The following is a 25,696-nucleotide window of genomic DNA, read 5'->3' as shown; positions in this document are numbered from 1 at the left end:
TTTTATTTCAACATTTTATTGAACTTTTAATAGTACACAATTTATCCCAAACATTTAAAATGCCAGTAAGGCAAAAACAACTTAAAAAAAAAAAGACACAAACACAAAACACCTCTTCTAGCTGAGGTAATAATATCTAAGATTCATTATCAAAACACAAGTTTTTTTTTTAACTCTGCTATACAACTTGGTACCATTTCAGTGATACTCAATGACTCAAAATTAAGACATTACACATTCACTTTATGAGAAGGGTAGAGATTAAGTACAACTACTTTAAAGAGAAGAAAGAGAAGGCAGAAATGCTAACGTTAATTACCACTCAAATGCTAGTGCAATGTGAATTGCTACTGAGGGATTTCACTTGCTTAAAGATTTGAAAAGAATTCAAACCTGGCTATGTTTTGAAGAGCTGGCAGAGTAGTTTTTTCTGTTCTATCGGGGAACAACCAGAGGGCAAACATTCTCTATCTCGGTTGACAGAACAACTCACATTTCTTTCCCCGAAATTTTGTCAACAGACATATGAATACTTACATATGAATATTGAAGCATTTGTATCCAGTCAGTTAAGCGAATGATTTTTGCAACTATGACGAAGTCAGCGGTGAAGAGTTGTGAGTAGGCAGGCAAATCTGTTAAACTGAGAAAGTCCCCTCATCTCTCCAGTTTTGTTTCTAAGTAAAACAGCTAAGGTGTACATGCCCTGACCCATAACAATTTCTAGGTTAGCTATTTTACTCTTTCATACTTATAGTATCTAGTGCTGAGAGTTTGGAATTTGAATAAATAACTTTAATAACCTAGGGATTTCTTTTAAGGGCCTATGAAACAAAATTGAGAAAGGCAACTCAGCATAGTTTATATACACATATTTAGTAAAACAACTAATAAATTTATTTAACATAATAGGTTAATATTTATCAGGTTTTAGTTCAATTACTCTTAATCTATTTGACCCAAATTAAGAAGCCCTATCATGTAAGGCAAGCATATCAAAAGCTCCATGGCCTACTAACTCTGGTTTATTTAAGAAATTTATTGGGCCTGTGGAACTTAATAAATCTTATCCTTAACACTATTATTCATACTGAATTCAAAAATACTATACTGAACTATTATTACCTTAAGAAATGCAGCCAATAGACATTAGATATTGGCACCCCCATATGTAAAAAAAATTAGCAACTTTAAAAGGGAGATGGTGGTTATTTTACTTACTCTTGTAAAATAATTGAAATAATTTGGCTAGCTAAAACTTGAATGCTTGATTAATCAATATTTTACTTACCACTTTTCAATATTAGTTTTAATGTTAATTTTTGCTTTATCCAAAAAGACAGAAAATAAGACAAACCTGAATAGTACATGGTTCAGCCTATTGGAATGATTCCATATTGAAACAAATTTATCTAACTGTATGTCCATGCTAACTTCTAATAATATTGAAATATGAAATTTTTAGCTCAATAAAGAATCCACAGATTTTCATTAGTAAACACTTGATTCCATTCAGATTGTATTCTAGAAATTTCCTAAACCTTGAAATTTTCTGGCTTACTCTTGTCTGAAACCACCTTGATTATAATAAAAGTGAAAATTTTCCAGAAAGATGAATATATTACATACACATAAAATCATTTAGCAGTTGAGAAGAAATCAATTTAAAAACCATAATCTAAAAGAAGTTAACTATAAAATACTAAACATGATCAATATTTGATTTTATTTTCCCCCTTTAGTGCGGCTAAAATTAAAAAACGGAAACCTTATGTAGTTTCAGTAACTAAAATTCAAATGCACAAACTCAAGACAGTAGAGAGAATTGTTATTTTATGTTTCATACTTTTTGAATATTTTTTGTTCCAACATGATTAATCTCAAAAAGTAACCATTTATGTGACATTTAACAAGTAAACTAAATTTTGGTTTGTGTACATTCTAGGTTGGATAACATTAGTGCAAAGTCTCAGTGCTTCAGAGAGGTAAACAGTTTATATTAAAACAGTGATATTCAAATAAAGAAATGACATTTTAAAATGTTTAATGATAGGCCAAACACATATTATTTTACTATAAAAAAGAGTCTAACTCTTCAAATTAAAATTTAATTGAAAGAACTTTTTTAAACTACACTGATTAAAAAAAATTGTTTTTCCTTATTTGTTGAAATATACATTTTGCTCCTCATCCAGACAACACAAGGACAAATTTCCCTTAAGGTTTGCATTTTTTCTTTAGTATTCATCTAACCAAATTTAAAAGGTGTTAAGGATAACTTCCATTTTCCCTTTATGAGAATCTAGAGGTGAACAAAACTTTAAGCAAAACCTGAAAGAAAATAAAAAGTGAAGCCATTATTTAATAATGACTCTACAGTAGAAAAGGCACAATTTGCAGGTGAATTTTAATTTTGTTCTTCTAAGACAAGTCATTCAGAAATGAAAGGCAAGTGAGGTTCCAAGTACACAATTTGTAAATGTGAAAACAGTAACAGTTGTCATGATTATACTTCCTCTTATGACTGGTTCTAAAAATCGCTTGACAATTCACTTAAATAGCTAAGCAAACCAATCTGTATAAATTTATATCAAATTTTAAGCTGCTGGCGTGGAAACACTGAGTTTGGAGATGGACAGGTGTGCTATTTTTGACTTAAATTCTGGGGGCACCTTGGCTTTTGATGTTTTATTCTGATGTTCAAGCAGAAAGCATATAATTTCATTTTATGCAATAAGCTGACCTAAGAATACAGAATTTGTAAGAATGAAGGAAATTCCAAGTTATATGTTAGTGCATAAATGGCTTTATATAATACATGTATAATGGCCATGAAAATATTTATAAATGCAATTTAAAACCTTTGCCTCCTGCTTACAGATTGCCAAATCTAATACTCTTTTTCAATGATGACGTGACTGATTTTTTAAAGGTAAAAACTGATATTACAGGCTATATTAAAGAGATATCAGTATCAATCTAGAAGGTAAAATAAGCATGTAGCAAATATGAAGGTCAGAAAGATTACACTCTGAAATTTTTTTACATTGATGATAAATTTTTGCTTCTGCCCTGTATAATTATTTCAGCATGAGTGCTACGATAGCTAAAATTTAAATTATATATGTGTTATTTTTATTTAGCTTCCAAATCTTCAATAGGTTTGATCCAAAAGGAAAAAAAAATACATATCTCTTTAAAAAAAAAAAAGTGTCAACATAATCTGAATGGGCTTTGTCTGCCAGGTTCACTTCCCACTCCATTTTCCCCCCAGTCTTTCATTTTAGCCCTCATCAGTTCATAGCAAATTGTCCAGGTACACCTTCTGGACTAGCCAGTGATGAAACATAATCTCAAACACTATTCTGAAGAAGTGTAGAGTAAATAATTTTGGTAATCTGTAAGACAGCTGCATGCAGTGTATACTGTATTATAACAGCACCAAACCCTTTATAAAAACCAAGCACTCCTTCCTCCTGCCTTATCGTATTGATGCAGTCTCTCATTCCCTCATACTGCGTATTAATTGGAAGTACTTCATAGCCCAGGTCTGTATTGTCAATTATTGTGCGTGTTCCTTGAATGTGAAGGCGGTGCAAAACTGTTTCCAGTGGGTAAAGTATAACGTCAGAGCAAAGACTGGCAGCAAAGTTAGCAATAAGTTCTGGAAAGTAAGCATCCAACATATTCTGCACGGGGCTAGTGTTCTCAACTAAGTGGCTATTATAAGTCTTTCTCTTTAGAATCAGGAGAACAAACTTCTGCACGATTGAGCTGATGATATAATGAAGAACGCCATGCAGCACCGTGGGGAAGACCAAGGAAAGAAGCGGAAGAAGTCGTTTGCTATGAGGCACTCCCAAGCCTATCACTCTTCCAATTCCTTCTTTAATACATTCCAAAATGCCGGTATTATCTCGAATTATTTCACTCTGAAATAAAAATTATGAAATAAGTAAATATTAACATTTGCTATTTTGCACAAAAAACCAGAACTCTTTCTTGGTGTCTTTTAAGTCCTAATCTATTGACTACAAGGAGAAAACAAGAATGGTTTGCAGGAAGCAACTGTCATCTACACAGTGGCTTCTTTTTCAAATAAAATACAGTGAGGTTGAGGGCTATTCTTATAGGGGTTCGGAGCCTGGGGAGGAGGTAAGGAGGCAGACACAGTTGGTTTCCCCAATCTGAAGAAACTCCTTAGAACTCATTTGTAAAAGTACACACCTCGGGATGCCTCAAATGGGTTTAAATCCCGCCTCTATTATCTGTTACATTCCAACTGGCAAGTTACCTAACTTCTCCTAAGTGTCAGTTTACATCCTATAAACATGGAAATTAGCGCCACCTAACTTTTGTGCAGAGTCACATTAAGTGAAAAAAGAGAAAGGGGAAGGAAAGGAAGGGAAAGAAAAAGGCCAGGCACCCAGTACGTACAATAAATGTGGTCTTATCATCTGAAACGTCTGCTTTTTTCTTTCTTTTACAATTTGAGGAATACAAAGAAGTGGGTTGTAGAGATTGCAGAGGTACACTTAGGCAGGACTAAAGGACACGTAAAAGTTCACTTGGCTGCAGCAAAGACTTCAGAAGAATCAAAGCAAAATTAAAAAGGTAGCCAAAAGCCACGTCAAGCTTTACAGACCACTCTTAGAACTTTGGCTTCTAGTTAGATGCTTGGTCTTTAGCAGAAGATGGGTATGATACAATTCACGTTTTAAAATACTACTGGCTGTTGTGCAAAGAACAGCAAAGGGAGAAGATGAGAAACCAGATAAAAAGTTACTGCCATCACCTAAGAAAGACATGGTAGTGGCTCAGACTATCTATTGGGCAGCAATGGAAGTAAAAGCATATCAATTGTGCTTTTATCCTAAAATCACAGTCAACAGGATTTACTGGTGGATTGCATTTGGGATGTGAAAGATTACTGTGATAAAGTAAGTTAATGATTTAGTTCACATGGACATCAGAGTTAAAATGATTCTTATCATTAAATGCACTCTCCCAGGATAATGAGTGTAGAATAAAACAGAAAGTGGGTCAAGAAATGAGCCTTAAAGTATAAAGGATTATGATGCTTAGGGGAGTAGAAACCTAAGAAGATTTTAGAAAAGCAGAAAAAGAGTAAAAAAAGAGTATCAGAAGTAGGAACTTGGAGCAGGAAGCAAAAAGGACGGATACTGAGTTAACACATAGACACAGACACAGACACACACACACACACACACACACACACAAAACCCTATCACACAAGAGGTGCACTCACATAAATCATTCATTCAATTTTCATAAGTCAGTTATTAGAATATTATATCCATTTTACAGGTAAAAATTATTTATAAGCATTAAGAAATTTTTCTGAAGTCACAGATCTAATTTAAGTAGAGAAATGTGATTCCAATATGAGTGTTTCTCAAGCCAAAACTTGTTTTCCTCAAGTATTTTGCTATTTAGTTATTTTTCCTTAAATAATTATGCTCTTGTTATTTTTTCCATTATCTTTAAAATGATAACTGTAAACTCTAAAGCAACACACAAAGTGAACAGTATTTATTACATAATACTGAATGCAAGGGGAAAGTACATCTGTATTACAAGAGGTTAACTTCAATAACTGAAGCTAGTTCTAACAAACCAAAACAAAGATCAACAATGGGGCCAGAAAAGAAAATCAGTTGGAAAGAGTAATTAGAAGAAAGGCTTAGCCAGTGAGGGTTTTTATAGAAAAACGTACTTACACATACTGAAAAACTGATGTTGGAGGCAGAAGACAGCTTTATCAGTGGTTGGATGTTGTGCAAAAGTAAAGTTAAAATTATCATCACACTACAGTTTTAACTCATCTGTACCATTTCAACTAGACTTGCTGAATAAAGGGGCATTGGTGATCAAGGGAATGACATTTAATTCAATGAACTTGAAGCGCCACCATGTGGTTAAAATAGTAAAACAAGAAAACAATTTAAATTGCTACTGAGAATTTTTTTTTCATTTCAGTATTTTAATAACAAATTGTGCTACTGGGCTACTGGGAACTGCTTTAAATTTGTAGTTTGGTCATTCCTCCCTCTGCATGACTCCTGCATCCATGAATTCAACAACAGATGGAAAATAATTGTCAGAAAAAATTGTAATGAACATGTATAGATTTTCATCTTAATTATTCCCCCAGACAATTCACTATAACACTTCTTCCAGTGTTTACATAGGAAGATGCTTGCAGTTTATATGCAAATACTATGTCATTTTAAATAAGGACTTTGAGCCTTCACAGATTTGGTATTCACGGCAGGGCCCCAGAACCAATCCTCTACCAAGAGATGATGACTGCACATACCACAGGGAGAGTGTAAAGGCTCTTTAAATTACCTATGGGAATCACTGGCTTGAAGTCTGGATGACTATACATGTTTATATTCAGATAAAGATTTGTTAATTTACTGTCATATAAGCCATAAATATCTCAGTTGTACACAAGGGCCTGCCTTAAAATGTTAGGAGATTTCTTTGTATTGAGAGCAAGGCACAGTTTGGATTCTGAAATATCTGAATGAAGAATATCACTGCCTATAATTTTTAATCATAAAAATAATTAAAGAGGGGCCAGTGGTGAGGTGTAGCAGGATCCCATATGGGTGCTGATTCTAGTCCTGGCTGTTCCTCTTCTGATCCAGCTCTCTGCTATGGCCTGGGAAAGCAGAAGATGGCCCAAGTGCTTGGGCCCCTGCACCCACGTGGGAGACCCAGAAGAAGCTACCAGCTCCTGGCTTTTGATCGACTCAAGTCATTGCTGCCATTTGGGGAATCAGTGGATGGAAAACCTTTCTCTCTGTCCCTCTCTCTATCTGTAACTCTACCTCTCAGATAAATAAGTAAAACCTTAAAAAAATAATAATAATACTAATTAAGGGGCCAGCATTGTGGTGCAATGTGCTGGTTTGAGTCTCCACTGCCATACTTCCAATTCAGGCCCTGAAATGTGTCTTGGGAAAGCAGCAGAAGATGGCCCAAGTCCCAGGGCCCCTACACCTAGGTGGGAGACCTGGAGGCAGCTCTTGGATCCTGACTTTGGTCTGGCCCAGCCCTGGCAGTTGAGGCTCTTTGGGGAATTAACCAGTGGATGTAAGATCTCTCTCTCTCTCTCTTTCTCCATAACTTTACTTTTCAAATAAAACAAATCTTAAAAAAAAAAAAATTAAAATAAAAGTGTGACTTAAATGCAATGGAAATATGTACATCAGTAGTGTGATATATTTGTGGTATCTGTGACATAAACATTTTAAAAGGATACTATCAAGCATTTTTGCTAGAAAGACATACAAAATATACTGAATATTCCAGAAGATATTTTAACTAAAAAAAGATAACAAAAGGCAGCTCACCTGTACTGTTTCAATTAGACTTGCTGAATAAAAAGGCATTGCTATTATATAAGTTAGGCTGTAGAAAATAAAACAAATTTATTAAACAATATGCTTAATTCTAATTTTTAATATCTGCTTTAATATTTCAATATAGTCAAGTTAATATTATCTTAAGGTTTTCAACTATGAGGGGTCTTTAAAAAGTTCAGAGAAAATATGTCTTATGAAAAAATTATGCATGGATTTCAAAACCATTTTGCATCAAAACAAACATTTTAATTTTATTTTTCCCTCATTAATACTTAAAGATAATAACTTCAAAGACCTGTAACACAGAATGCTTTATTCAACAAAGATTAAAAAAAATTCAATAATAATACAGGGGCATCCTGCAAAGTAAAGATTTTATTTTAAGCCAGTAAAATAGAGGCTCATTTATGATTCACTGTGAACACTTACCTGTAGAGAGCTAATGCAATCTATAAATCTGATACTTAAAATTTAGGATGAGGGACCTATTCCAAAGTTTGCCTTTTCAGTATCATTCACACAAGTCCACTTTTCTGCTATTAGTCTTTTAGTGTTATCTATTCCCTTTTTTACCATCCAACAGAGCTAAACCAGCCTTCAATGTTGAGTAAAGTCCCCCTTTCATTTTTTTAACTAAAAACTGAGACTATACAACTTTGCAAAGTTGTTTCCTATCACAGACATTTGGACAGTAACATTACAACCTTGCAAGTGTTCAAAATAGGATTATTTAAAATAATATCAAAATGGGACTTGCCTAACCCTAGTGGATCAAGTCCTGGTAAGTAGTGATTTTCAAGGTGAATGGAACATCACTGAGTAATCATGAACTGGAATGTATAATAGAAGGAATCAACAAGATAGAGGATTTCCAACTGACAATAATAAAAAAAAAAACTTAAAAAATTGAAGAGTAAAATCAATGTCAGTAAGTTTTTGAGTTTTCTCATCCCTATATAAGTAAATTTGCTATCTTTGTTTAATACTAAAAATAAAGATCTAATATCTCTGATACAAAATGCTTAGACCAGAAGTGCTTTGGAATTTTTGCATATATATAATGAAATATTTCAGCAATAGTACCTAAGCCTAGAAACATGAAATTCATTCAAGGCCATATACTTCATACACATAGCTCAGCAGTAATTTAATACAATATTTTTAGTGTATGCATTCACTGCCATGAGTCCCAGGGTTACCTACTGAATTTTCTACCCGTGGGATCGTGTTGATACTCAAAAGGTTTCAGATTTTGGAGCATTTCCAATTTTCAAATTAGACATTCTCAATCTGTCATATAAATAATTTTCTTAGAGATTTGGGTCAGATGAATGAAAGCTCTGTCCTAACTTCCTAAGAACGTAAGAAAAATTTGAGATATCATTCTAGCTGATCAAAATGGTAGGATTTATTTTAAAGACCATATGTATGTCAACATCTTATCCCTATGCTCTGTGTCACTTTTCCTTTGAAGTTCTACTTGCACAAATATTTCACTGTTCTGATTTCCTTCACTGTATTGATTTAATAAGATTTTTCAGTTTTAATATGATAAAAATTAATGGAAATTTTCAATAAAAGTACCATTTTGATACTTACGATTTCAATAGAAGATGTTCTCCTATTTGTTTAGGACTCCATTTGTGTGAAACCTCCCTAAAACATAAAAAAGAAACTTAAATAAAACAAGGACCATATTACTTAAACTATCTTGTTTTAGCCTATTTTCTTCAAAAAGGTAACCAGATTCTAATACTGTTTTAATCTGCAAGAGAAATATAGTCTTTAACTTTCATATGATCCTTCTAGGAAAAAAAAAAAACTTTCCTCAACACAACCCAAACTCATCTACCCATTCTCTCTCTTTGTATTATATTCTCTTCACAGAAAACACTCTACCTTTATCCAGGTCTTCCCACTTACCTCTGAATACATTCTTCAAATGGTTTCTACCCCATTTTCCTATGAAAACAATTCTTGACAAGGTCCCCACAACCCCTATGTCACTAAGTCCAACAGGCAACTTTAACAGTGGACCTCACTTGACATTTCAGCAACAATCAGATGCCAGTGGTCCTCTCTGCTCTCACAACTCCAGCTCCTGTTTTTTCAGGCTTTTACTTCCTTTCTGGGCCCTACTCCCACTCATTTGAAGGATCTTTCTCAACACTACAATCACCTGTTGCTGAAGGTACTAAAGTCTCAGGCCACCACCTTCCTTATCTCACATGGGATACTACTTCCACAGGCCCTTTCATCCAAGACCACAGCTTCAAATCACCCAAATTTATTTACCTTCAGTTAAAGTTTCACTTCTATATGCCAACTGCATGTCATCTGTCTACTGACAATTCTACTGGGATATGATAAAGAACCTGAAAATGAACTGAATTTGTACAAAGTAAAACTTACAATCTTTCTTTACTGTTTACTCTCTTAGTGTTCCTTACTTAAAAGCTGTTATCAAAAAGGAAATCTACTGAATTTGAGGAATATTTCATTGTGCTCAGAATAGCATGTGTTTAAAGTAAGTGGATTCAGAGCAATCATGGGAGAAAACTCCAAGATGTTTTGTTGTAACATTGTTACAAGCACAAATGTGAGAGGAATCAAAGCAACCAAAGGGGTTTTGTAAGGGATTGAACCACACAGTAGTCTCAGTTACAGGGGCTCCTACTTTAAGTCAATGAAAGGAGAAAAAACACATACAAATAAAGGGCACTTTGAGGTAGAACAATATACGGTCTAACTCACTCCAAAAGGGGGTAGGTTAGAGAAAGGGTTGGGACAAGGCTGGCAGTAGCCAACAAGAGGTCAAAGATCATGGTCCTGCCATACACATTTTCTTTCAAGATTTATTTACTTATTTTGAAAGTCAGAGTTAGAGACAGATCGATCTTCTGTCCACTGGTTCACTCCCCAGACGGCTGCAAGCCAGGCCAAAGCCAGGAGCCAGGAGCTTCATCTGGGTTTCCCATGTGAGTGGCAGGGGCCCAAATACTTGGGCCATCTTGTGGTGCCTTTCCTAGGTCATTAGCAGACAGCTGGATCAGAAGTGGGGCAGCCAGGACTCAGACTGGCACCCACATGGGTTGCTGGTGTCACAGGTAACAGCTTTACTTGCTATGCCACAATGCTGGTCCTACACATTTTCTTAAAAAGTAACAACCATAACTTTGGTGATTTAATGGGCTAACAGAGATTTGCTGTTTTTCTCTGTGATGTGATCATAATCAACATAAAAACTAAATACTGGCAAACCATACTGTTCTATCTAGAGCTCATTAAGAAAGCCCCATCTAGGAGACTTCAGAACTCATCGGGGAGCTTCTAAGAATTGCTGAGTTGCTGCTTTGATATCTTGCTTGCCACTGGTCTCCTTCACCCCAAGAAAGGCCACTCCTGCCCCAAATGAAAGAATAATTTTTAAAAAGTTTACCTCAGCAAATGGCTTCCTCTGACATCCAGTCAGTTACACAAGCCATGATTCTAGAAGTCGTCACTGATGTCACCTTATCTTTCTTACCATTCCTAATCCATCACTATGTTTCACCAATTTACTTAATTCTCTTTCAAAACTGTCCACTTACCTTCATCTCAAAAGATACTACACTGGTGCTAGCTACCATCATTTCTCACCTTCAATACAATGGACTTAAGATGTCTCACTTTACCCACTTTGGTACTCCTGCAATCTTTACATCTACAGCTACAATGACCCCTTGAAAACATAAATCTGATGTCACTAGGCTTGCCTAAAACTCTTCAATATCTTTCAAGTGGCCTACAAGGCTTGCATAATCTGGCTCCAATCTACTTCTGAAACATTTATCTCACATCTCTCTCTATTTTGCCTCCTGACTCCACCAGATGAGCCCTCAGTATTACCTGAATCCCCATGCTTCCCATCTCCACAGCATTTCCACACAAACTGGTCTGTGCTTCCTGTTCACCACTCACATCTCAGCTTGAGAGTCAGGTTACTAAGGACACTGTTCCCAACCCTTAAATATCTCACAGAACTGTATCCTTTTCTCTCAGAGAACAAATTTCAATTGTTAATTACTTATTAGCGGGATTATTTTACTTGACAGATGTTCTTACACTAGATATGAAGTTTAGGGTAACAGGTATCTTTTGTTTCTTTCCCTTATTGTAATTCTGATTTCTAGCACAGGACCCAGCAGAATTGGTGCTCAGAAAATGTTAGCTAAGTAATAAATGGCTAAGAGAAAATACACACTCAAACAAGTGACAATTCTGTATGACTACTGAGTTAAAAAGATAGATGACAAATTTTTTTAGAATTTTACACTTTCCCATTAGCAATTCTTTCTCCCTCCTTTTTCTTTTTTTAAAACAAAGGAAAGATTTATTTATTTATTTATTTATTTGAAAGGCAGAGCTACAGAGAGGCAGAGGCAGAGGCAGAGAGAGAGGGAGGTCTTTCATTCACTGGCTTACTCCCCAGATGGCCACAATGGCCGGAGCCGGGCCAGCCAAGCTTCGGCTGTTGTGACCATTTGGGAAGTGACCAGCGGATGGAAGACCCATATCTCTCTCTCTCTCTGCCTTTACCTCTCTGTACCTCTCTGCCTTTCAAATAAATAAATAAATCTTAAAAAAAAAATCTCATATCCTTTTTACACAAAATAAACAAAGAAGCAAATTTCCCCACCCCTCCTTCCAAGGGTATCTGCAATTCTGTTTCCATTTTTACAAAGATTTATTTTATTTATTTGAATGGCAGAGTTACAAAGAGAGAGATCTTCCATTTGCTGATTCAACCCCCCAGATGGCTGCGATGGACAGGGTTGGGGCCAAAGGCAGGAGCCTAGAACTCAATCTGGGTCTCCCACATGGACAGCAGAAGTCCAACTACAAGATCATCTTCTGCTGCTTTTCCAGGTACATTAGCAGGGAGCTGGATAGGAAGTAGAGGAGCTGGGACTTGAACAGCGCTTACATGGATTTCCAGAGGTGTCCCAACCTGCTGTGCCATAACACCGGCCCCTAAGTTCCTGAGTTTTGTATCTAGGGCACTACAGGCCTACACCTTGGTGCTATTTTAATTGTTTTGAAGGCATCTCTTAACTATCCTCCTCAACTTTCCCAACACACACACAGCACACATACGTGCATACACAAGCTTCCCAGGATTGATTATTGGCACACTTCATGCCATCTAGCCTACAATTTTTCCGTAGGCAATTTCATTCATTCAAATGATTCAACTGCTACTTCTGTGCCATAACACTTGAAGCTACACCTCTGCTTCAAATCTGCTCCCTGGTTCCACCCACCTATGAGGCATGTGCCCCTAGATGTCTTGCAAGAATCCCAAACTTTACTGAAAGTTAAATTCCTTATCTTCTTCTTCATGCCAACATCCTCCTCTTCATGAATTCTCCAACCTTGTTAACATTTTCAAGTACAGAAACCTCAGTCATTGCTGACAACTCACTGTCCAATACCTCCATTTCCAATCGAACAGCAATTATCATTCATATTTCAGAAATGTTATCTAGTTCATCCTTTTCTGTTCTGTTTCATAGTTAAAAAACTTCTCTATCTGGCTTACATTATTATAGTAGCTCCACATTAGTCTGTCTATAACAGTCTTTTTTATACTGACATGAGTATATCCTTGATCAAAACACCCATATATTAGGAAAAGAAAAGAAACCTTAGATTCCCAACCCCACAAAGCATTCGGCCTTACAAAGGCACAATAATGTTTTAATCTAGCACTTCAGTTTCTTTGTTAGCCTTCCACTTCATACACGCAAAATATAACAAGCATTAGATACTTCTTTCTGTTCCCTAAACTGTCCAACTAAGCACTTTATCACATACTAATTCAGTAAGATATAAATCACAAGTAATTTATTCTTTGTTTCTTCTTTCAACCACTTCAGACAAACTTCTAGATTCAGGGTATCTTTAGAAACTACCATATTTTACTAGAATTGAATATATAACCAATATTGATAAAAAGCCTAAAAGATACCTTGGCAAGGGTGTGAATTCACTAATTATGCCTTCTGCTCCAAGTGTGACTCCTTGGACAATAAATGTACTTCCCATTCCTTTCCACAGGGCTCTTGGTCCCTAAATGAACAAAATTTATTGTTATTTTTATTAATTCCCAAACATGAAAAAAAGGTCTTTATAAAACTTGATACTAAACATCTACTGAGATTTTCAAATAATCTGTCATTCTAAGAGAAATTTAAGTAGTGAAGCACAAATGAATTTCACTGTTTTAATGTTAGGTGGCCTATGTTTAGGCAAAAATGAACACTCCAATACCTCTGATATAATACATCTAAATAATTTGTTAAAAATCCTCAATATTTACTAGTCCTGCCTTTAATATATTTTTTTTTGACAGGCAGATTTAGACAGTGAGAGAGAGAGAGACAGAGAGAAAGGTCTTCCTTTACCGTTGGTTCACCCTCCAATGGCTGCTGTGGCTGGCACACCATGCTGATCCGAAGCCAGGAGCCAGGTGCTTCCTCCTGGTCTCCCATGCAGGTGCAGGGCCCAAGCACTTGGGCCATCCTCCACTGCCTTCCCGGGCCACAGCAGAGAGCTGGACTAGAAGAGGAGCAACCGGGACAGAACCTGGCGCCCCAACTGGGACTAGAACCTGGGGTACTGGCGCTGCAGGTGGAGGATTAGCCAAGTGAGCCGTGGTGCCGACCAACTAGTCCTGCCTTTTGAATTATCCATAGGTATCTCAATATTTACTTATCTCCAACTTAACTCATCACAACTACTCATACCACCCCAATTGTTTCTTTCTCTGCTGTATTTCCTATCTTCCTAGATAGCAGCTTCATCTTCCCACAGTGCAAATCATACATCGCATTAATAAACAACATATAACACAGTATACTTAAAAAAAGAAGCAATGGTATATCAGTTAAAAAGTCTGTCTCCTTTTCACTCCAGGTTCCAGAAGCAATTTTCATTTATCTTACAGAGACCACCCATGTTTACACAAGCACATCTCCATGAGTACGTACAAATATAGATGTGTCATTATTTTGCTCATTTTTACCAGTGGTACTATCTTGAACCATAAAACATATCAGAGATCATGCTGTATCAATACATCCAGAGCTGCCTTTTTGTTTTTAAAAGCTACATGGCATTTTTTCCACATAAATACACTGTAATTATTTTACTTGTATCCTACTGATAGATACTTATCATTTCCAATCTCATTATATTTAACGCTACAATGACATCCTTATACACACATGTACACATGTATGTGGGCTAAGTTCTTAGAAAAAATTAGTATGTCAATAACATGTATATTTTAAATTTTAATAGATACTGTCAAAGAACTCAAGATAATGGTGGTCACTGCTAAACCACCTTAAATGGTACTCTTCTAGCTTTTAATATCAAGTGTGTAGTTCCTAAAAGATCCTCTTTGATCTAGATCCTGCTTACATCTTTAGCACTTTTCCATCTTTCTCTTACTCATCAAACCCTGCTCCTAGCTCCCACTATTGTACTGCATTAAGGCCATTCCAAACATGTATTGCGTCCTTCTCTTCTGTCTTTGAACTTCTAAAATCTTTTCTCTACCCTTATAATTAAGAGGTGGCCTTCTTTTCAGTAAGTATAAAACTTAGTGTCTCTCCCAAAGATTTTCCTAGTCATAGTCTAGTCATAAATCTCACTTATTTATTTTTATTTAAGAGAAAGAGAGAGAAAATCCATCTGCTGGTTCATGTCTCAAATGCCCACAACAGCCAGAATTGGGCCAGGCTGAAGCTGAGAGATAGGAAAATCCAAGTTTCTTACATAGGTGACAGGGACCCCATTACATGAGCCATGACCATTGACTCCCAGGGTATGCATTGGCAGAAACCTGGATCAGAAGCCAGAGTTGGGTATTGAAACCAGGCTCTCCAATGTAGGATTTGGGCACCTTAACCAGTGTCTTGACCAACTATGTTAAATGCCTGTCCCCTCAATCCCAGTTTGGAGTTGACCTCTCTTTTGTACACTGGTGGTATTTTATATTTTTAACATTGCATTTATCTTACTACACCACTGGTGGTATTTCTTATTCTTAACATTGCATTTATCTTACTATACCACAATCTTCTGGATAAGTTTTAATATCCATAACTAAACTACAAATCCCTTGATATCAAGCCATTATTTTACCTGGTACTAGGTTCTTAGAGCCTAGCACAGCTTTTTGCAGTTTTTGCTGAATTAATTAAGTGAAATTTTGAAAAATCCAAAAATATATTACCATGCTATTTAAGTTTTACTATAAAAGCAAAGATATTTGTACTAATCAAATTGAAAGGAACCATTCTTGCAATATTTACCAAGCCCAAATGACCCTTGTTATATGCTTTAATAAAATTAACAGACTAATTTTCACCTGAGTTTTGTTGAAGCTGTACATAATATTGATGACTGTAAATGGAGTGAGATGATAATGCCGAGCATGATAATTAACCTGTAAAACAATTACATAATTTTTAATTTTTATTGATTTGTGAAGAAATAACAAGTCCCATGAAAAATATAAACCAGAATTGTATTCTAAACAAAATGTTAATTCTAAAGTCAATATAATTACATGTAAGCAAAATTACTGTTGAAAGTGCTTTAAATAACCAATTAAAAATACAGTAAATATATTATATAAATACAATCTGAAGATCAGTGTACAATATACATAAAAATATAGACTACATAATAAAGAGTTATTTTATATTTATATTTCTTTAAATATTATAATTATACCCCCTAACTAACATTCCTCTTAGGCAAGCATTTCTCAAACTGTTAAGTTGCAACCAATTGGTAAATTATGAATCAGTTAAAAGTGTCAATACAACTTTATATTGGACCTCAGTGCAATATTATCACAATGTAAAATATACGTTTGAAATACTATTCAGGGAGGCCAGCGCCGCGGCTCACTAGGCTAATCCTCCGCCTAGCGGCGCCGGCACACCAGGTTCTAGTCCCGGTCGGGGCGCCGGATTCTGTCCCGGTCGCCCCTCTTCCAGGCCAGCTCTCTGCTGTGGCCAGGGAGTGCAGTGGAGGATGGCCCAGGTGCTTGGGCCCTGCACCCCATGGGAGACCAGGAAAAGCACCTGGCTCCTGGCTCCTGCCATCGGATCAGCGCGGTGCGCCGGCCGCAGCGCGCCGGCCGTGGCGGCCATTGGAGGGTGAACCAACGGCAAAGGAAGACCTTTCTCTCTGTCTCTCTCTCTCACTGTCCACTCTGCCTGTCAAAAAAAAAAAAGAAATACTGTTCAGGGACACACATGCTGTCTGTGCTATAATGTGGTTGTTTCTCTAAGCATACCTATTTACCAAAGCTAAGCATCAGCAGATTAACTTGTAATAATTTATACTGCTTTGAATTCTAACAGCAAAAAATACAGGAAAAAATTACACTGCAAATAAACTAAGTTACATTTTATCAGCATTTGCCACATGTGGTCCAGTCACCCCGGAGGGTCTCATTATACATTCAGGGGATCAACAAGTTCAAAGTTATCTTCCTAAAGATGCTAAGGCATCGTTCGCCTGTGTTGACATTTTCACTAATGACCCATACACAATGGTGTGTAAAACTGCTAGCTCTTTAGCATGAATCAACAACTGTATTTTTGTATTCAACTGTATTCTTCACCCCACTTACTCACAGGAAGGAGAGGGTAACCTTCATATTATTGATGAAGCAGTAAAAAATCTTGTGTATTGCATAAACAGCAAGATGACTGTCATGAGGAAAAGCACTTGAATGATGGAACTGCAAGCTAAACTAACCACTTTTTTTCATGAACATCATTTTTGCTTGAATAAAATCACTGCCTATGGTTATATACTTGGGACTAACATGTTTTTAAAAATGAACTGAGATTGTGATTTAAAACAAAAAAACCCAACAATATTTGTGGTCAATGATAATTCTGAGTTTGCAAGTGAAAATCAGAATTTTAAATAATCTGTATCCACCATCTAGAGCTTCTAATACCTAGACTTTTCCTGTGAGATCAGTGGTGCTTTTATAAAATGTTTTGTTTTTCATTCCAAATCCAATGTCATTTTTATTTAAGAAAACAACTTTATTTAAGTGTAACAGATGCATGAAATCATATTTAAGGTATACAACTTGATTCATTTTGAACTGATATGCTCACTGTGAAATCATGACTACAATAAAGATAATTACTTCCATTGCTCTCAAAGGTTTTTTTACATCTTTTTTTTTTTCCTTTATAAATTTTATTTAAGTTGTACAAGTTTCATGTTTTTCATATATAGAGATTTAGGAACACACAGATACTTTCCCCCCCTACCATCTATGCTAAAATATGATTTTTTGGTATTATATAATCAAACATCTAAATTTCAGAAGACCTATGTAACAGAAAAGCAACATTTTTTGGAAAAAATAACCATTCAAAAATATTTATAACTAGATCTTTTAATGTAAAAAGTATTAAACTTCATTAATACAGTTTCAGGTTTTACATTGCAAATATCTTTAGAAACTACTATTTAATGTATTTTGGTATAATTTCAAAGCAGAATACCCCAAATTATCTGAAAAGGATATACAATACTACTACAAAAGGTTTTTGCTACATATATGTAACAAGGCTAGACTTCTTTTCCTTTATTTCTTCTAAAAACAACATTCCAACAGACTGACTTCAGAGTAGATAAAAAGAATTTGGCTATCTCCTATTATGCCAGACATTAGACATTTGTAAAAATATAAAACAGCTATTTTTCATGAAAATGTTATTTATGTTCATTATCTAATAGGATAGACATATTACATTTTTTCTAAACTTCTAAAATAGCAAATATCAACAGATATGACTCACATAAACCAAAGTTCTTTGAAATTCTAAATAATTTAAGACTTTAAAGAGGGCTTGAACCAAAAACATAAAGAAACTATTAAGATTTTGAAACATTTCACATGAAATAATGGTTACATGCTTTCATGACATTTATCTGAGTTTTGCAATTTAGATCAGGGTTAACATCATTGTTTCAAAAGGTCACAGAAATTACATGTACCTGACATTGACGGCGTAGGACAATGCAAGGATGGGCCAGCACATTTTCTGTAAAAAGACTACATAAAAATGACTTATGTAGATATGTGTTTACATACAAATTTTACCTGTAACACATGTACATATGAAATTACATATGTAGACATGAAATTCTTCTTGCCTGAAGAATTATGAATTACTTTACATTCTCCATTCAAAAAAACTAGTTTTTTAAAATATCCCAATATATTTTCAAATGATTCCACCATTAACAAAATCAATATGAAAAGAGTGAAAACCAGATTAGCAAATTACTGAGGGAAACAATACATAATAGTAGTATCTGTAGAACAAACATACCACATCAATTAAGTTGTATCATCAACACCATTTACTTTCCAATTCTTTCAGAAAATGTTCTATGAACGAAATTCTCATCTGAAAAGCCATCTGTTTCTCATGAACCTCATTCTAAAGATTTTTATTTAACCTGACACTTAATAAGTTATAGAATTAATAATGACTGTTAACTGACTACTATTTTATGTATCAAATATTTCTTCTGAAAATATTTCCCACAGAAGAATTAGAGCTGTGGGCTTAAGCTTTAACAATGACATATAAGTATACATTTACCTACATACACTTACATATATAAATATCTTATATCAAATGAACACTTTAAATATAGTGAAGCTAAAAAAATTAACTGGAAGAATAGAAAACACAGATTTTATTGGTATTTACATTAACATGTTTAGGTTTCATGCAAATTAGGGGGTTTTTAGGTTAAACTATTTAAAATGATTAAGATCAGTAAGTCTTGTGCAATTCCAATGTTTTTGAAAATGGTATTCACTAAAGACCACAATAATCAAGACTGATGACTTTTCTTAACCAAAATGATCATAGGAAAAAACATGTGGTACTAAGTAACCAAATGCTCATTAGGAGCAAAATCTAGACTCTATGCTGCTAAATACCTTGTTAGCATTTCAATGCTTAGAAATCTTAATTTTTTGTAATTATATTCATATATAATACAAATATACATTTATATATAGTATATATAATATATTCATAAAGTTTAATTTTTGCAATTATTTTTGATGGAAAGGAAATAAGACTACATTTGATGTTATTCTTTGGGTGATTCATAAAAGTTGTTACAATATCCATTACAAAATTACTTAGTATTTGTAAACTGAATAACTCTTACTGGGAAAAATACCAAGTTATAGATTTAAATAATGATCATTTTTTTTCCTGTGAAATATTATTCAATACTTAATCTGCTGCTCCAAAGAAACAACCTAAAGAAAGTAATACTAACCACCAGTATTCAAAATTAAAGGAAAACTCTAAATAAAAACTTTTTAAAATTTAGATACATTATTACCTTGCAAGTCCAATACCAAATCCAGCAAATCTATTCAATTGTTCTGAAATGAAAGGAATAAGATTACTCATAACCAATATTTAGGTTTACTATAAAATTTTTCTTTTAGTAACATGCTGTTCATTTAAACCTCCAAGTCAAATTCCCATAAGCACCAGGGATGTAATCTGAATGAGTGCAGGACTCTCTGGGACTATGGCAAGCTGCAAGGTACAGTTTTTAAAGGTGCAGCAGATCTTTAGTTCCAATTCACTGCTGCCGCATGGGTTTCTAACCTGTGATTGTTTTCTAAAAAACACTTGTTTTTATATAAAATCTTCCAACACTTAGAAATGGGCAACTATTTCAGAATTAAACATTGCATAGGCCAAATCAAACAAGTATGCAAGGATGATCAATTTTCAACTTCTGACCTCAATCATCTAAAATTTTTTTCTGAAGGCTGGCATTCTGGTATAGTGGGTTAAACTGCCGCCTGCAACGTCAGCATCCTATGTAGCGCTTGTTCGTGTTCCAGTTGCTCTACTTTTTTTTTTTTTTTAAAGATTTTATTTATTTTATTTGAGAGTTAGAGTTACAGACAGTGAAAGGAAGAGACAGAGAGTGAGGTCTTCCATCTGCTGGTTCACTCCGCAAATGGTCACAACAGCCAGAGCTGTGCTGATCAGAAGCCAGGAGTCAGGAGCTTCTTCTGGGTCTCCCATGTGGGTGCAGGGGCCCAAAGACTTGGGCCATCTTCTACTGCTTTCCCAGGCCATAGCACAGAGCCGGACTGAAAGAGGAGCAACCTGGACTAGAACCAGTACCCATATGGCGTGCCAGCATTGCAGGCAGATGATTAACCCACTGTGCCACGGCACCAGCCCCTGCTCTACTTCTGATCTAGCTACTAGCTGATGGCCTGGGAAAGCAACAGAAGATGGCCCAAGTACTTGGGCCCCAACATGGAAGACCTGAAGGAGGCTCCTGGCTTCAGCCTTGCCCACTTCTGGTCACTGTGACCATTTGGGGAGTGAGCCGGTGATCAAAGATCCCTCTCTCCCTCCCTCTCTGTAACTCTGCCTCTCAAATAAATTAATAAAATCTAGGGATGTGGTACAGTAGGTTAATCCTCTGCCTGCGGCGCCCGAGTGCCAATTCTAGTCCTGGCTGCTTCTGCAGCAGCCAGTAGCCAGGAATTCCATCTGGTCTCCCACATGAGTGGCAGGGACCCAAGAACGTAGGCCTGGGAAAACTGTGGAAGATGGCCCAAGTGATTGGGTGCTACACTGGCATGGGAGACCCAGAAGAAGCTCCTGGCTTCTGGCTCCTGGTGGGCCCACCTCAGGACATTGCGGCCATTTGGAGAGTGAACCAGTAGATGGAAGACCTTTCTCTCTCTCTCCCTCTCACTGTCTGCAACTCTACCTCTCAAATAAGTAAAATCTTTAAAATAAATAATAAGTAAATAGAATCTTAAAAAAAATTTTCCCCAGTGAATGAACTTATTTTCCTCCCATACTGTAAAACCAAAAGTTTCACTATTTTTGATGGAAAGCACCCCTAAATTAATTGATTTGTTGAATACTCAGGGTAACAAAAATGGATAAATGTAGTTTTCTTCTTCCTTACCTCAAGTTTTAGCCATTGAGCAGCTGTCTAATTCAGTGTCTGATAGGTTACAGCATAGATGTGTGCTACTACTAATAGCATTCCTGTGACTGGGAAAGTTCATAGCTATTAGAAAATTCCTGTGCTTATGTCAAATGAGAAAGCCTTTCTCCTTTGCAAAAGAACCAGAATCATAATGAGGAACTATCACAATCTCAGGACACCAGGCAGTAAACTAAAAACAATATCCACAATGAGCAATTCTCTGTGTCTCCCTGCCCATTGCTCTTCCAAAAGCAGCAATCGCCTCAATACAAAATAAAACCATGTGACCCTGTTCCTCAGGAAACAGCATGGTTTACCCTTGAAAAACACACAAGCAGACAGAAATCTTCTTTTGCCTCATAAAGATAGTTTCTCTCTTCAGCTTTTACCGTTTTTGCTGTATACAGATGATTCCTAGGTATTAACAGAAAATGTCTTTGACATATTCTGGAAGGTGTTAGGAAAGTTTTTTATTGTTAACTGTGTAAGCCATGCGGGGGCTAATCTGGTTGCAGTTATGTTTGTCAGCCTTATAACGGCTGCAAATAAAATCCTGGTTTTGTTAAGGAACTCTTCATCACTGTAACCAGATAACAATAACTTAGGAAAACATAAACTCGACTGCCTAAGAAGGTAGCTCGGTACTATCTATATGTATTTTGAATTACTTAGTTTCTAACTTACAAACCATTCCAGTATTCTTTTGGGCCCAGGACACGGTGGTAAGGAAAAAGCTAATGGTACCATCTGCCTTCATATCCTCATTTGCTTACTAGATAGTCATTAAAGTCCATCACTCCCAGTTAATTCAGATCAAATAATGATTATTGTACTTGCAAGCAGAAACGGAGGAAATGAGTATAAAGCTGATGTCTCAGAATATATTTAATATGTAATGATATAATTACTCTATTACACTAACAATTCCAGAATGAGAAGAGGCCATTGTTATTTCAGTTTACACATAAAAACGATGTATACAGATCATGCAGTGTGGCAATTAAAACAGATCTGGAGTCGGCCTGGGACAGAGCCATTGTGACAATGGCATGCCACATCCAATGCCTTAGGTGGTCAGTGGCCTCCACTTCTAATCATGTCCTGCTAATGCACCTGGAAAGTCAGTGGCTGATGGCCTACGTTCTTGGGTCCCTGCCACTCATGTGGGAGACCAGATGGAATTCCTGGCTACTGGCTGCTGCAGACATACGAGGTGTGAACCAGCGATGGAAGATCTCGCTCTCTCCCTGTCAGTCTGACTTTCAAACACAAAAATTTTCCAAAAAAGAAAGCACAAGTCTGTTTGTTGACATTCTACAGAGAGTAATTATGTCTCCAGCCCAAAGTTCTAACCTGAAACTGTATGGGTGTTTTTAACCCTTAAGCGGAGTTTTCATGACAGAAAAAGGAAAGCAATAGAAGGGAAAATTATTGGGAGGAAAACGTCTAGATTGGGATCTAAAAAAACACATGCAACTCCCACGACTAAAAAGGAAAATCAAGGATTCTCTTTAGCTTACTGTATGCCCCATACTTCGTGAAGCAGGCGTTATTCAATTCCTCTAACACCCGTAAAAAGCCTCCCATAACTCTTCCACACACCTTAAAGAGGAGATAACGGCTCACCGAGGTCAAGCTTATGAATACAAACCGGCCTATGCTGACCGGCTTCTCTTTGGACAACATAAAGGTTCAAGTGACTACCTTCACTGAAGCAAGAAAACACAGCCGCCGACGTGAATTGGGTAACAGTAAACAATCCGGTTTCCCTCTCTCCGGACTCAAACTACAGAATGTGAGACGCCACGAGCCCCGAAGATCCTCACTCTGCACCCCACGGCCACGGCAGATGTCCCTCTTGGAGGCGATCCCGGAGAGGACGTGTGCGCGAGGGACACGCCTCAGGGACAGAGGACGAAAAGAGGGCAGAGGGTGTGGCGTGGGACAGGCCGAGAAAGCCCTGGGACCCGGCTTCCGGGGTCTGAGGGCCGGAACGCGGCTCCGCCACCCCACCCCGATCCCCAGGGTCCCCGCGCCCTCACCGCTGCTCTGCCCCTGCACGCCGCCGCCGCCAGTGCCAGGAAAGGGCTCCTCCGCGGGGACCTCGTGCGGCGTGGAGGCGGAGGGCACGCCAAACGGCGGGCTCTTCTCGCCCCAGTGCAGGTTGCGGCTGCCTGGGATGTCTGGGGGAGTCGTCACCCAGTGGCCCAGGTCCGAGCCGGAGCTGAAAGACCTTGCAGGGAAAGCGCCGCCGAAGCCCTGCTCGTCCCGGGCCCCGCCCCGGTAGCCCAAGCCATCGAATCCATCCGGGCGCCGCGGATGCATGGCAGCGCGGGAGGATGAGGCAAGCCTACCCGGGGCCCGCCACTACCGGGCCACGGCGACCTAGGGTCCCACGGCCTCCCCTCACGGGCCACCGGCGCCGCCGCCGCCGCCGCCGCCGCCGCGTCCGGAGGATTCTGACAACCGGAAGTTACGTCGGAACCCGGAAGGCGTGGGACCACGTGATCGCGGCCTCTTCCGGCGGCCGTTAGTGACAAGGTTGCTAAGGAGAACTGGCCAGACCCTAAACTTTGTTTATGTGAGGAAGAAGGTGAGAGGATGCTTGCGGGTTAATAAAACGCCGGCCAAAGACGCCAGAACAGGCATCGGTGTAGGAGACGGTGCCTGGGTGGAGTAGTCAGATAAGCAGGTTTCTCCTAGGGAGCTGATAACTCTCGAGTGGTGTGGCCGCACAGCTCCGCCCGCTTCTGGGTCTCGTTTCCCACCGGGCCGGGCCTTGGCGCCGCCGCAGGGGTACCAGCTCAGGTTGCCACCTGTTGGTGGCGTCTCATCTAGCTTTAGCTCCTGCAGTCAGGGTTTTGGATAAAATTATCTGTGGAGATGTGGTCTTGCCCAGTGGGCCCCCACGTACTGGGGAGCACCGAGGAAACGTTTGGAAGGGTCTGGCGATCGGTGGGGAGGAAATAACTCACACGCTGGACTGCGTGTGAGTCCCGCCCTCCGGGATTTAGGAATTGAGCGACAATAAAGAGATACTGTTCCTATTTTTCGGCTGCATCCAAATCAGCAATACTGTTAAAAATGGGGACCCCAAGTTGAACCATTGGGATTTGGCCGGGGCCCCTGCTACCTGTTTGCCTGTGCTCCATGGCTGTAGGGGCAGTGTCTTTCTCCAGGTCTCACCGAGTCCTCCATGGGTTCTTCTGTGTCCCTGCTTCCCACTGGACGCCCAGGATTCCGAGGGCTTTCAGCGAGAACCCTGACGCACCTTTGTCACCTGCCAGGCGTGAACCTTTATTTAAAGTGATAACTTCGTTTTGAGAGAACTGACATTCTTAGACATTCTTTTAAAGAAAGGAAGACGGTTAAAAGGTGTGTGTCTTTTTAATATAAAAGCAGTGACAGCTCACAATTTCATGTCAGCATCAGTGGAGATAGGACGAATTATTAAAAAGAACCAACTGAGTAGCTAGTTCAGGGGAGAAATAGAAAAGCAATAGATGCCTTCTCTGACAGCTTGCTGTCAAATCCCCCGTGATATATTGTGTTTTTATTTAAAAAAAAAAAAACTGAAGAAGTGAAAGGTGAATATTTTTTATACAATAAATTGGAAAACTTTCTAAGAGTGGCACAAGGTCAAAAGGCATTTAGGGAATCGGGGACAGTCTATAATTTGTATAAAATATAAATTTCTTCTCTCTGCCTCTCCTCTCTTTGTGTAACTTTTTCAAATAAATAAATCTTTTAAAAGATATAAATTTCTATATGTTAAATGAAAAAAGCCATAGTAATCAATATTGAAAGACAAAATGGAAAAATGACTCTTTAATGTATAAAGAACTCTTATCAATGAATAAAAGTAAATTAGTAGAAATATGAGCAAAATACATGAGGAGGCAATTCAAAAACAAATGGATAGTATATGAAAAATATAATCCTCTAGTAATTAAAATGATAAATATCAATTATCATCTATTAAAATGCCAATCTTTAGAATGTGGGGATTATCATGACATGAGAAGAAAGTAGTTATCATTAATTTAACAAGTAATGTGAATGTAACACCTTTTAATGGAGAATATTTTGACTATATATTAAAAACCATAAAAGTGATCACATCTTTTAACTCCAAAATATTACAAAATGTTGTTCCCCAGATCTGTTTACAACATGTGTGAGAATAATAAACACAT

General features: G+C 37.3%; 1 protein-coding gene across 2 annotated transcripts; it reads right to left on the bottom strand.

The window, feature by feature from the left end:
* SLC25A46 (solute carrier family 25 member 46) lies at window positions 1–24,738 on the bottom strand. 2 transcript variants are annotated; one of them, XM_089313092.1, is made up of 8 exons: window positions 24,634–24,738; window positions 19,866–19,908; window positions 18,489–18,546; window positions 15,817–15,894; window positions 13,408–13,508; window positions 8,997–9,053; window positions 7,386–7,443; window positions 1–3,932 (listed from the first exon to the last, which is right to left on the bottom strand). In XM_089313092.1, exons 1-8 carry the CDS (start codon window positions 24,650–24,652, stop codon window positions 3,354–3,356), a joined length of 993 nt encoding a protein of 330 aa, XP_089169218.1. In that variant the 5' UTR covers window positions 24,653–24,738; the 3' UTR covers window positions 1–3,353. The 2 variants fall into 2 exon arrangements, with proteins under 2 accessions (XP_089169218.1, XP_002714009.3); XM_002713963.6 differs by lacking the exon at window positions 24,634–24,738 and adding an exon at window positions 23,543–23,996.
* Window positions 24,739–25,696: the final 958 nt, after the last annotated feature.

The sequence above is a fragment of the Oryctolagus cuniculus genome, chromosome 14 (genome assembly GCF_051225735.1).
Source record: "Oryctolagus cuniculus isolate XC-2025 breed Fujian yellow rabbit chromosome 14, ASM5122573v1, whole genome shotgun sequence".
NCBI lineage: Eukaryota > Metazoa > Chordata > Mammalia > Lagomorpha > Leporidae > Oryctolagus > Oryctolagus cuniculus.
The sequence above is the reverse complement of the archived record's forward strand: the minus strand, read 5'-3'. Positions and strand labels throughout refer to the sequence as shown.